The 13,506-nt window shown below is 43.2% G+C and overlaps 1 protein-coding gene across 13 annotated transcripts in view; it reads right to left on the bottom strand.

Moving 5' to 3' along the window:
* LOC125432699 (complement receptor type 1-like) overlaps nt 1-8,626 on the bottom strand; it is a 68,098-nt gene extending 59,472 nt beyond the window's left edge. For 3 of the 13 annotated variants that reach the window (XM_048496540.1, XM_048496542.1, XM_048496543.1), the window contains exons 1-2: nt 8,379-8,625; nt 3,455-3,643 (exon numbers count right to left, since the gene is read on the bottom strand). In XM_048496540.1, the coding sequence (XP_048352497.1) occupies nt 3,455-3,643; nt 8,379-8,451 (262 nt within the window). In that variant the 5' untranslated portion in view covers nt 8,452-8,625. Of the gene's footprint in view, nt 1-108; nt 209-3,454; nt 3,644-3,837; nt 3,915-8,378 lie in introns of those variants that run through there. The other 10 variants (XM_048496533.1, XM_048496534.1, XM_048496544.1 and 7 more) reach the window with 6 other exon arrangements.
* Nucleotides 8,627-13,506: the final 4,880 nt, after the last annotated feature.

Raw genomic sequence — 13,506 nt, 5'->3', positions numbered from 1 at the left:
CTACGGTAGAAAAGATTACACAAGGAAACTTTCTTTTTTGCTTTTCAATTCTTTTCATTAAGACACAGCATTAAGACACAACAACTCATACTTCAGATGGTTACTGACCTTTGTTAATCTCAGAGCCAGTTTGGACACTAAAGGCTGCTGATGCCTCTTAAAGTTGAATACAATTTTTGTTCTCTGGCCTGACTTGATTGTGTCCCGCCCTTGGATTGGCATCATGACATTCCACTGGTTCAGTGAAATGTTTCCAAGAGAATAATGTTTTCATGAGGCAAAGAGTTCATTGGATGAAGACATTTTTGAGCCTCAGAAGTGCCAGCCAGCTGTATCAACAGAGGTGGAAGATTTACAGTCACAAGCATCTGGATCACAGCTTATCAGAAGTACTGGTTGGGATGCCGACAGTTCTTCGGATTCCCCTGTTACAGCACAGTGCTGTAACAAACTTAAGGTTGCTCTGAAGAAGAGAAGACAATCGGCACATTTGCAGAGCCAGTACTGTGCAGCAGAGAATACTGAGTCTTTGCAGGAACTCTCCCATGCAGGCAACCCAAACAGTTTTCATGAAGAGCATGAAGACCAAAGCTGTGGATGCAATGTGCTGTTTTCCTGAGGCTGCCTGTGCTCCACTACTATGTTTCCAGAATCTGAATTCACCTCAGACAGCCTTGTAATTACCTTGGCTTCAGCTACTCCCTCGGTGTGTATGTTCTTCAGCATTTGACACTCTGGCTTGTGGGACCCTCCCACTGGCCTGATGAATCTGGTTTGAACTCTGTCTTCTGCTTGTCAGCTTGGGGGTGGCTCCCAACTTCGGGCCTTGCTGAAGCTGTCACAACTCTGGACCTCTGAGCCGCTGCATTGCTGGTGCTGCAGTGGCAGTATGCCAACCCTGTCTAGCCAGCACAATTGTGATCCTTCAAGCATACTCCTCTAACTAGTAGAAACTCCACATCTTTTCTCAGGCAGCTCCACATCTTCTCTGAGGGCATGGTGGCACTTCCAAATAGGGTATGATCACATGGCACAAACACATGACAAACTTTATATGTATTCACTGTACTCCTGGCTGCTAGAATAAATAAACTATGGCATAGGTAGTGCAATTTAATAACAATAAAAGTGCAGAGAAGGAAAACAATATACAATATACAATTTTCAACAATTACTGGGCAATATCTGGAGAAGCTGAAAGTAAGTGAATCAAACACAGTCCATTTATCCATTGCCTTGTTATAATCTGTCTGGTAGAGCTCCTGGGGCACACCTCCGAGTGTAAAAGAAATGCCATGTGAATGTGTTCTCCCCAAAGGAGATTCTTGTGATAGTTCTCCAAGGCCGTTTATGCACGGCCTCCAGTCGCCCCCACGCCGCCAGAGCGCTCGCCGGCGCATGCCTGCCTCAAGACGGAAGCGCAGCGAGCAGGCGCAGGGGAGGTCGGGCAGAAAGCAGGCGGCTCAAGATCGAAGCCGCCAGCCTCTTCCTTCATCTTTGCACGCTGCGGGTGCCGCGAGTCTTCACATCGCTGCCCTCCCACCCCCCCGGAGGTCGGAGGATTGCGGGCGGGCCGCGACTTTCAGACCACGCAGGAAGGACACGGTAAGGGAGGGAGGGAACAGCGCTTCCCGCGCGTTCGCACTGGGCTTAGGAAGACGCCTTCCCAACAACAACCCTTTAAAGGTTGTTGTTTAGGGCTGCCTGAGGCTTCCGCGGAGGGGAAGCGACACGCCGCTGCTGCGCTGCAGCAGCGGCGCTTGTGTGACCGGGCTACAAGCACTTCCAGGTCGTCGAGATTGGGCCGCGGCATAACGTCCAAGTGATGATAGGAATGAAACAGTATATCAAAAAATCAAATATCCAAAACGTGCTCCATGGTAAATGGCTACATTTTCAACTGATGCCTTCCTTAGTGGAAAACTGGACAAGAACTGTTATTGCACTTGCCTCAAGTTAATCACAGATACCGAAGCAGAAAAATTCTGTCATGAACGATCCCAAATGGGCTAACTCCTATGCATCCAGGCCAAGTCCCATGCAATCAGGAAGAAAAGAGGGGGATTTAAATCTGCCCTCCTATTAGAGGTATGCATAAGAACATCTAGAGTCTCATTATGAGGAATGCTGGTGTACAAGGTACCAACATCTAAAGTCAAACAAAGTGAGCCGGGTCTATTTTTGAACTGTTGGCCACATACATTGACTCTTTCTACATCCATCTATGGTATGAATGGGCTCATATATATTAAAGATACTGGGGATTTTAATTAAAAAGAGGGAGTTGTGTGTTTACTCAATGTTTTATTGACTTTAGAAGTTGGTGCCTTGTACACCAACATTCCCCCCACTTTCTTCCTGACTGAACTGACAGGTGCATGGAATTTAGCCCATTTGGGATCATTTGTGACAGATTTTTTTTTCTGCTTCTGTATCCTGTGATTAACTTGATGCAAGTACAATAACAGTGCCCATCCAGTTTTCCACTGAAAAGGGCATCAGTTGAAAACATAGCCTTTTACAGCGGATAACATTTTGGATATTTGATTTTTGTGTACTGCTCTATTCCTTTCATCATTCAGAGAGCTATCGCAAGAATCTCCTCTGGGGAGAACACACACACATGGCGGTTCTCTTACACTTCTTAGATGTAAGACAGGTATAAAACTCTACTAGTCAGGTTACAACAAGGCAGTGCTTGGATAAATGGACTGTTTGATTCACTTACTTTCAGCACTGCTACATATGTTGCACAGAAATTGTTGGGCAGTCCTTTGTATATTGTTTTCCTTCTCTGCACTTTAATTGTTATTAAATTGCACTGTCTTTGCCATGGTGTATTTATTCTAGCAGCCTGGAATATGTTGATTGTTGTTTTTTTGTTTTGGGCTTGCACACTGTACTCCATCCATTGTTTTTTCTTGATTTTTAAAACTTTGTATGTCCAACATACCCCACTGCCCCTCCTAAACCCCCTCAGTGCAATTCCTTGTTTTATTAGTTTATAACATTTACATACCACCTCTTCAGAGATCTGCTTGAGGCAAAACAGAACCTCAAAACATCAGATCAAACCACTCAGAACCTCACCAATAAAACACAAAACATAAAAGCGCACAAAAAAATAATAACATAAAACACATGCATGCCATCAAGCTGCAACTGATTCTTGAAAACCCCAGGACCATGGGGTTCTCAAGGCAAAAGATAAGCAGAGGTGGTTTGCTGTCTTTCTTTGCACAGCATCCCAATCTTCTTTGGTAATCACCCACCCAAATAATAACTGTGGCCCAGCTTAGCAGACAAGCTCTGACAAAATTCAGCTAGTCAGGGCTAGTCAGGCTACTGTAAAACCTCTAACATCCTAAAAGATTTTCGTAACAGCTGTTAGGGCAGAAGCAAATTGTAAACTTTATTTAAAAGACCATTAAAAACCTTAGTTAAAGAGGCTTACTTTCACAAAATTCTTCTATGGGTGTCCACTGTGAATTTGAAAGGCATGTTGTAACATCTATTTTCCCATGGATATTAAAGAAACCATCCAGGCATTTGTAAATTACTTTTGTGTCAACAGGGAAAGTCTCTGCATGAATATTTCTTTGAGGAATGGCATTGTTTAATTCTGGAGGAATTCCGCAGTCACCTGTAAGAACCAGACAATACTGTTTTTAATCACTGATCTGAGCTATCTTTTAAAAGCATTTTGTATAATTTAATTGAATCATGTGAACAGAAGTGCACATCATAAATACATGTCATTATGGCTGAATGAATACAAAACACATTTAAATATTATAATAATTTAATAATTTACAGTTCTCTCTCAAAAGTATTTACCTTTAATTCATCCTTGTTCATCCTCACAAATTCCCATTCAATCCCATGACAATTTTTGAAGATAGCCCTCAGTGTCCCTATTCCACAAAAGAGAAAATGAGCTGAAGTTCAGTGATGCCCCAAACCCTGGGCCCTATGGGTGTTTGTTGCCTGTCTTGACCATCTCAGTCTACAGTAATCATCAGGCCCCTTCTAGTCATATGAGGCAAACGTATGAGACTCCACCGGCACATGAGATTCAGTTTCTGTGCACTGTGTAAGGCAAGAAGGAATGACAGATACCAGAGAAAAGATAAATTTCTCATCTGCTTTAATGTGTAAAAAGGGGGAAAATAAACCTTCAAACAATCCAAATGCTGAAAAACACCAAAAGATAAAGGGAATGTAAGAAAAATATATCTACTATTTGAAAATCAATAAATTCTAAAGAAAAAGAAATATGATTTGATAAATAAACTTATTTCTATGAGTTTAAAAGAAATTTCTTCAAAAGTTTGTTTCAGTAGTATTTAGAAACACATGGCATCACCTATAGTGAGCCACGCCAGCAGTTGAACAGTGGCTAAGGAGACATACAGGTTTGGGCCTGCAGGTGGTGCCACAGGGCTCTCAATCCCAGATCAAACCTGAATAGATAATTTTGCCAGGGGAGGGACCAATCATAAAAGAGAATGGGCCCTTCCAAAAATGTTCCTTTCAGCATACCACTCTTGAAAATGTTCATTTAATCAGCAGATACTTGACTTTAGTGCATGATGTTGATGACCTGAAGAATGTTTCAGGGTTCACTGACAGCAAATGCTGTCAACAGTTCTTGTGTTGAAGTGAGTTTTCCCGGAAATCATGATATTCCACCCACTCATATAATTACTGAATGACAGTTTCATGGTGCTCATTACAAACTGTTGCTAGACTCAGTGCCATGATTACCAGAGGTGTATCTAGGCCAGGGATAGGGAACCTGCGGCTCTCCAGATGTTCAGGAACTACAATTCCCATCAGCCCCTGTCAGCATGGCCAATTGGCCATGCTGGCAGGGGCTGATGGGAATTGTAGTTCCTGATCATCTGGAGAGCCGCAGGTTCCCTACCCCTGATCTAGGCAAACTGGAGCCCAGGGACAAAACCTGAGTTTGGTGCCCCCCGCACCCCGTATGGGCGGCCACCCTCCCCAATCACAACCAAACAATTTTTTTTGCACCAGCTCACAAAATACCTCTCACCCTCAGCAAAACATACATGGCTCTCTCCCCACCAACTCTCTTTCCTAATTTTGTCCTCACACCAACCCTATGAGGTAGGTTGTTATCCTGAGAAACAGCTCCAAGCCAGTGCAAGTGGGTATTAAGCATGTAAATCTCTCACAAATCGCCCCCAGCAAAACATTTACCAAACAAATGTCAGCATCATCTCTCACAAAACACTTCCAGTGGAATCCACCCCCAAACAGCATCACTTCCAATGATGTTTAAACTAGGGAACCCAGGTTCTTCTTTTAAATCCACCTTAAAGGGAGAATCTGGGATTCCCAGTTAAAACAACATTGAAAGTGATGCTGTTTTGGGGTAGATTCTCCCCCACCCTGAAACAGCATCACTTTCAATGTTTAAACTGGGGACCTCAGATTCTCCCTTTAATTCCATGCCGAAGGAGGTGGATTTAAAAGGAGAATCTGGGGAAATTTGAGGGATGCCTGCTATCAGGGGTGCAATTGTTAAGCTAGCAGCATCAAAATTTCAGAGTATCTTTTGGAGACTCTCCTGATGATACCACCCAGATTTGGTGAAGTTTGGTTCATGGGGTCCAAAGTTATGGACCCTCAAAGATGTAGCCCCCATCTCCTATTAGCTCCCATTGGAAACAATGGGGGGTGGGGGAACCCCTTTTAGGGATCCATAACTTTGGACGCCCTGACCCAAACCTCATCAAACCTGGGTGGTATCATCAGGAGGGTCTCCTGAAAAATCCCTGAAATTTTGGTGCTGCCCTAAAAACTGCGCCCCCTGCAGGCTGAAAACTGAACAAAACACTAAAAATACAAAACACACACAAACAAACCTGAAATGTTTGCACCCTCTACTAGGGGGTGACCAGGGACAAGGGGTACCCCCTGTCCCTAGGCAAATACGCCACTGATGATTACTGATATTTGTCAGAAATCCTAACATGGGGCTACAGATTCTCCCACTAGTATCCAAGAAACAGGCACCCAGGCACAGATGTTCAGTCCTCAGAACTACTGCAACACCTTAAATGAACCATCATCAATATAGCTAATTCTAAACATGGCCCCATTTGTGGACATTTAAATCTGGAGACTGGGGCCATGGACAAACAGGACTATCTTTCTACAAACCTACAAAAGACAAACAAGACATATCTTTCTACAAAAGTCTGAAATCAAGCTTTTTGTTTTCTTTTAATATTTACACTCTTCTCATTTCCTTTATGCTCCTGCACCTTTCTTGTATTCCCACTTTTGCCCCAGCAGATTCTTTTAGAGATATATTTATTGTTTTCATATATCTTATCTCTTAATTAGTGGCATTTTATCTATTTTATGCTGGTCTAGGACGGTAACAATCATGGACGTAGGTAACAGGGGGTTCTCGGGTTTGAAACGCCCCCATTCATGTCCAAAGCTCCACCCACCCGTTTGTGGGTTTTTAAAACATTTTAGTGCTTTTTTGGTTTTTGGCCTGCAGGGGGCGAATTGTTTGGGCTAGCAACACCAAACTTTCAGGGATTGTTTGGGAGACTCTCCTGATGATACTACCTGGGTTTGGTGACGTTTGGGTCAGGGGGTAAAAAGTTATGGACTCCCAAAGGGGGTGCCCTATCCTCCATTGTTTCCAGTGGGAGCTAATAGAAGATGAAGGCTACATCTTTGAGGGTCTATAACTTTGGACATCCTGAACTAAACTTCACCAAACGTGGGATGTACTATCAGGTGAGTCTCTTATTGATACCACCCAGGTTTTGTGAAGTTTGGTCCAGGGAGTCCAAAGCTATGGACTCCCAAAGGGGGTGCCCCATCCTCCATTGTTTCCAATGGGAGCTAATAGGAGATGGGGGCTACACCCTTGAGGGTCCATAACTTTGGACCTCCTGAACCAAACTTCACCAAACCTGGGTAGTATCATTAGGAGAGACTCCTAAAGATACCATGAAAGTTTGGTGTTTCTAGCTTAACAATTCCACCCCTGACAGCAGGCACCCCTCAAATTTCCCCAGATTCTCCTATTAAATCCACCCCCTTCGGCGTGGATTTAAAGGGAGAATCTGAGGTCCTCAGTTTAGAAGAAGAAGAGTTTGGATTTATATCCCCCCTTTCTCTCCTGTAGGAGACTCAAAGGGGCTTACAATCTCCTTGCCCTTGCTCCCTCACAACAAACACCCTGTGAGAAGGGTGGGGCTGAGAGAGCTCCAAATAGTTGTGACTAGCCCAAAGTCACCCACCTGGCGTGTGTGGGAGTGCACAGGCTAATCTGAATTCCCCAGATAAGCCTCCACAGCTCAAGTGGCAGAGCAGGGAATCAAACCCGGTTCCTCCAGATTAGAATGCACCTGTTCTTAACCACTACGCCACTTTGAAAGCGATGCTGTTTCAGGGTGGGGGATAATCCACCCCAAAACAGCATTGCTTTCAATGTTGTTCAACTAGGGACCCCAGATTCTCCCTTTAAAGTGGATTTAAAAGGAGAATTTGGGCTCTCTAGTTTAAACACCATTGAAAGTGATGCTGTTTGGGGGTGGAGTCCAGCATCACAGCGGCTGCCGGGAGGGGGGGGACGCAAACCTCAGATTTTGCACCAGGCTCCATTTTCCCTCTATGCCTCTGCCCAGAGGGGAGGGGCAGGTGAGGGCAGGGCAGGGGTCTGCCATCCCCGACCTCAGAGAGCTGCTTTTATAAGCGCTAGGCTATAGGCGGGGCTTGGGAAGGCGTGGCCATGCCCTAGGGGTGGGTGGGGGTGTGGCCCCACCCTTGAACCCCCCCCATAAAAAATCTACACCTACGTCTCTCTGCCTAAGTGGTTTAGCCATGCAGCCACCTGAGGAAGCAACCAGGAGGCAGAGTGTGAACTGCTATCACTTTAGATGAAGGGGTGTATATTAATACATTGCATTACATTAATAATGCCCTGCACGTACGAAACAAAAAAGAGTTTAAAACCTACGCACCCTTTATCTGTAGGAAGTTTTTAAGCGGGAGTAATGAAATTATGATCCCCCCTCCTACCTACAGTTGCTCTGCTCATTCTGCCGCCGCCACCACCCTGCCATATTTTTACCACCTCATTGCTCTGAAAAGAGTGGGCATAAATTTAGCTTAAATAGAGCAGAGACACTGAACGTTATCTCAAGGAGAGGGCTCTTCCCAACCGGGGGGGGGGGGGTACACTTCCCGACGAGGGTGGAGTCATTCTTGCAAACAAGGTGTTCAATTGAAGTTGAAGGCTAGCAAGCAGAGTGTTGGCTGGCAAGCGCTGCCTTCAAAAGCAACCCTACGTTTCCAGTCACGGCATCCGCTATTGTACTCACCCCGAGTTCCAGAGAACAGTGACAAGGCCACGAAGAGCACGGGTCCAGCGCTGGACAGCCAAGAGCATAGCATGGCAGCCCGGGCCGTCCACGCCCAGCGGACTCTCCCGACCAGGAACGCCGTGCAAGTGGAGGAAAGGGACGCAGCAGGGACGGAAGCCACGATCTAATGGAAAGAAAGAAGAGGAGGAAAAGGGGCTGCCCTCAAAGCAGCTCGGGCCGGGGTGCAGCCCCGAAGAAGCCCCGGAAGCTGAAACGAGAGAAGGCAACCGAAACCACTCTGCTCGGCTCCAGAAAAAAAAAGAAGCGATCGTTTTCTAGCGGACGCTAATGCTGTCCGCCCCACCCCAGCTCCGCGAGTGCCGGGGTTTCATTGCCAGGGCAACAGATGTTTTAGTGTGCGAAACAGAATAATATCACGGGTGTGTTGCTGGAAATTCCATTCGTATAACTCTCACGGAAACCCAAAACGAGTTGCACATTTTGGAGGCCATCGTTTGGTTAAGAGTTTGTATCCACCACGCCCTTCCCGCAGTTTGTAAAAAGTGAATAACCCTTAGGGTAACGTCAAGTTTGTTAGCGTCTAGTGTACGAGATGCTGGGCACAGACGTGGGGAAGAAACTTAAGCAAGTATATACAGAAGTAAAGCACCTTAATTAGGGTGGGGCGGGCCTTACTTTGGAGAAAGGATCGCAGCAGTTACCATGAAGGTTACAATCTTCATGAGACGAATGAAAGACGAGAGGGATTCATAGAAAACCTCAAACTTTTAATAGCCAAACAGTTGATCCCTAGATCCTCATGTAATACCTTTTATAAGGACTGCCCTAATGACTTGTTAGGTCAGGAGTGCTGGCAAAATAGTGTCTGGAGGGTATTGTACTGATTACAGAACGGAATATGATTCTGTTTTTCAGACTATTAGTAGTCAATTAAAAAAAACTATAGCTCTGTTCATCCATGCAAAAAAATACTTTTATTAGTACCAACTAAAGTGGCACGAAACGTTCAAGCTTTCAGCCTCAGAACTCTTCATCAGGTTGAATGTTACAAAAACTATTTTAAAAATGGGGCATGAAGAGAAAGCAGGAAAGGGAAAGCCACATCATAGATATGTTGGTGCTCTGACTCAGCGAGCTTGTGTTACAGTTTATGCAATCGGCAAGAATTCTTTTGAGCAACAGTTTTGCTGGTGGCTGATTGTACAAGTGGCACACTCATAAATTATAAAGGTTTTAGGAGTGGTATGTGGTCACTGTTGGAAGTATATTACACTGCACATGTATACCCTTGTTACTCTAACACAGTGTGCTACATGTAAGGAGAATTATTAACCCATTGTTTCATACATTCATCTCTAAACTGCACTGCATCTTGTTTATATAGTCACAAATTAGAACTCAGAGCAAAATGTAGCTTGAGCTTCCATGTCTCAGAAGAGGAATGCAATGGTTCAAGAAAGCTCACAGAACTAACATTCTGATCTCATACCTGTCCCAAGTATGCAATAACAGAGTTAGGCTGCTAAAAGTTAGCAGAGTTAGGCTACTAAAACCCATTTCCTCCAGTTAAGTTTATGCAGCCTGTAAAAGTGGCCACCTGAGGCTGCAATCTAATGCATGCTTACTTGGGAGCAAGCCTTGCTTCAGGATAAGCATGCATAGGTTCAGCTGTTAAAGCCCAGGTCCAGTGCAAATGCATCACACATAAATGTCATTGAAACCAGTGATACAAAATAGCCATCTCTGCTTAAATTCTCACGAATTGGTACAGAATTGTGATTAATTTTCTCTTGGTTAGGACCACTACATTTGGAAAGCAAGGCCAATACAACCATCTAAAACTTGTTCGTTTCGGGTGGACAGTTGTGTTTGTCTGTAGTAGAAGTGCAAGATTCTAGTTCAATAACTCTACAAAAACTAACAAAATTTCCAGGATTCAAGTTTTTGAGAGTCTAGGAACCCTTTATTGGATACCAAAAAATTGTTACAAATTGTTGGAAAGTAAGGGCTGTTTATTTCATGCGGCAACAATGTACTTTTCCTCTGACCCATCAGTGCCTTAATGAGATCATGCCTACAAGTCAGTATGATGAGACAGGGAGTGAGATATCAGGCTCCCTAGTGGAGACATTGGCCACAGTACCATACACTTTGCTAACTAGAATGGAATTAATCCATGTGTAAAGGGATTAGTGACTTTGGTGACCATTTGTCAAGCAATGGAATATACAAGTAAAAACCATTTGTCAAGCAATGGAATATACAAGTAAAAAAAATTAGTGAGATCTTGAAGCTTGTTCTCATGTATGTGTTATTTTCAAGCAAAATTTCTTTACCATTATTTTATGAACTATAGAACTGAATGGCATTATGGTACATACTTAGTTGGTGCTGAAGTTCACCAGGAAGCTAGGGGACATATTAGTGAACGCACAGCTAGATAGGGGTGAATCTTTATTAGCCATGGCATTGTGGCAAAACGTTTGTGTGATAATGCTGCTTATCGCCTAGCCTGTCTTGCAGCATGCTGAGACTGTAGGCTGACAGATAAACTGAGGAAGTGACAGAACCACCCCATGACTTCTTAACTATCACTAGGACTCACTCAGCCCACAACTGGCCAGCCATAGAAGGTAATACAAGTTAATCACATTTTTTTAAAGAATGGGCCCTGCCACGTTTGATCTATCCAAAATTGACACTGTTGGCCCAACCACACTGACATGCAAGCAAATCTCCCGTAAGTGCAGGTTGGACTGTAGAGCACTTGAAAAAATTCCACCTCAGTACAATAGATTAGTATGCATTTTGTCATGAATGCATATTCTCTTATGAATCCTTTGCATATCTAGTGAAGAAAAAGAAGAAAGAAAAGGGACTCCAGTACAGTGTGGGATTTCCATATCATTGGTTGCTCTAGTTTATCCACACAGGTATAACTAAAATTTTGGTCAAGTTTACCTCAGAAGTTGAAATTGACTCTGACATTCCTCCAGAACATAATATTTCACTAAGACTATGAAAAAATGCATCAGATTTGCAAGATATTTTTAATTGTAATATTTAAAATTTTCACATTTAAACTTGTAGAACTCTTTCAATCAAGCTAAGGTGATTTGTACTGTATAAAGTTGTCACACAAAGCTTGCAAAGACAGCTACAGAGATCTCTGAAATGCTGAATCACATGACAATGCACCATCCACTCTGTGATTAGAGCATAAAAGAGGATGTCAGGAGAAAATCAGCTTGTGTTTCATAGATTATAGCAATGCTTTTGACTGTGTAGATCATGAAAAGCTATGAATGGTTTTCAAAGAAACGAGTCTGATGTTTTGATGAGTGACCTGTACTGTGGACAAGAGGCTAATATTAGGACAGAATATGAAGAAACAGAATTGTTTCCAATTGACAAAAGTGTCTGACAAGGATGTATTTTACCTCCCTTGCTCTTCAGTCTGAATGCAAAACATAAGATTTAGATGAAGGTGGAATTACAATTGGTAGAATTTGAGCAATTTGAGATATGCATATGACACCACATTACTGGCAGAAAATAGTGGGGACTTGAAATGACTACTCCTGAAGTTTAAAGCAAAAAGTATCAAAGCAGAACTACAGCGGAACATTAGGAAAAAGCCATTTTTTGTTGTATTTAGTATCTCTCATAGCCTAAGCTCATACTTAATGTTAGCTTTTCTCATTCTCCCTAACAAACACTGATTACTTGTTTATATTCATCTATGGTTATAAGGCCCTCCTTCCATTTTTTAAATGAGTCTTTCCAGTCAGAAAAAACAATATTGACCTTGATGGACTAATGGTTCGATTCAGTATATGGAAGTTTTATATGTTCTTATGATTTGTTAGATAGATTTGTTGGATTACTTTCAATCTTGGGTAGACTAGCCCTCTGAAGAGCAGGTCTATCTGTAATCAAAAGTAATAGGTAGAGGCCAAGTCTACCCAATGCTTCTTAATGGGAAGTAGGCCAGCCCTCTGAGTGACTGAAATTCTTGGATTCTTCAGTTACAAAAATATCTCATTCCAAAAAAAAAAGAAAACCAAGGAAAAAATAACTCATGCGCAGGAAAAACAAACTTTATTCGTATCCTTTTAAATTGAAATGGCGATTGAGTAAGCTGCAAGCAGGGAAACTCCTGGGAACATTCTGCAAATGGCGGGGGCATGACAGAGGCTTCTGAAACTGACACCAAGGGTGATTCCCCACTGGCAGAGTCGACCTAGTTTCTACCTAGAGAGCTCTGGTCCCCTCAGAACCTAGGTTCATCACAGCAACTCCCCACTGTCGCTGAGTTTGCCCTGGTTTCATTTCAGTTCTGGTCCCCTCAGAACTGGAATTTCTGATTCCAGTTATGAAGTACACCTTTCCCCCCGAAACTAGGTTGAACTCAGTTGTAAGATACAGTGGGGAATCATCAGGGGCGACTCTCCCGTTCAGCCAATCAAGATATGTGTTTTGGGCATGTGCAGAACGGGAGAGTCGTGGTGGTTAAAAGCGCGCCTTTTTTAAACTGCTGTTATTGTCAAAGCTAAGATGATGCAATCACATGACTCCCCGTTCAGTCAATCAAGATGTGTGTTTTGAGCATGTGCAGAACTGGAGAGTCATGGCAATAAAAGCGCTTTTTAAATTGTATTATTTTGTTTTATTTTATTTATTTTATACTTTCTTTGTTGTGTTTTCGAAGTTTTGAAAATCCTTCTATGGTCTTCTATGCCTTGAACTGAAGTATCTACATTTTGGCACCAATTCTACATCTGCGACGTATAAAAACTAAAAAAAAAAGATGCACGCTCACATTTCCCTCTGTAAAACATGAGCCAATCAGAAACGAGGAGCGAAAGTGGTTCCACAGATGATCCTGCCCTCTTAGCTCGGTTCAAGATGGAACTGAGTTGAATTCTGTTGCTGTGGGGAGTGATGAGGGTCACTCCCAAGTTAAAGGAACCGGATCAAACCTAGGTAGACTCTGCAGTGGGGAATCACCCCCAATGACAGGAACAACAAAAACCAGAGTAAGAGCTCTAAGGTGGGCAGTAATAATTCAAGGCAATATAAATGTTCTTTTATCAAACTACCATGTTTAATACTGCACAGAATT

The sequence above is a fragment of the Sphaerodactylus townsendi genome, linkage group LG05, assembly GCF_021028975.2.
Source record: "Sphaerodactylus townsendi isolate TG3544 linkage group LG05, MPM_Stown_v2.3, whole genome shotgun sequence".
NCBI lineage: Eukaryota > Metazoa > Chordata > Lepidosauria > Squamata > Sphaerodactylidae > Sphaerodactylus > Sphaerodactylus townsendi.
Note: the sequence above shows the minus strand (reverse complement) of the source record. Positions and strands in the feature narration are given on the sequence as shown.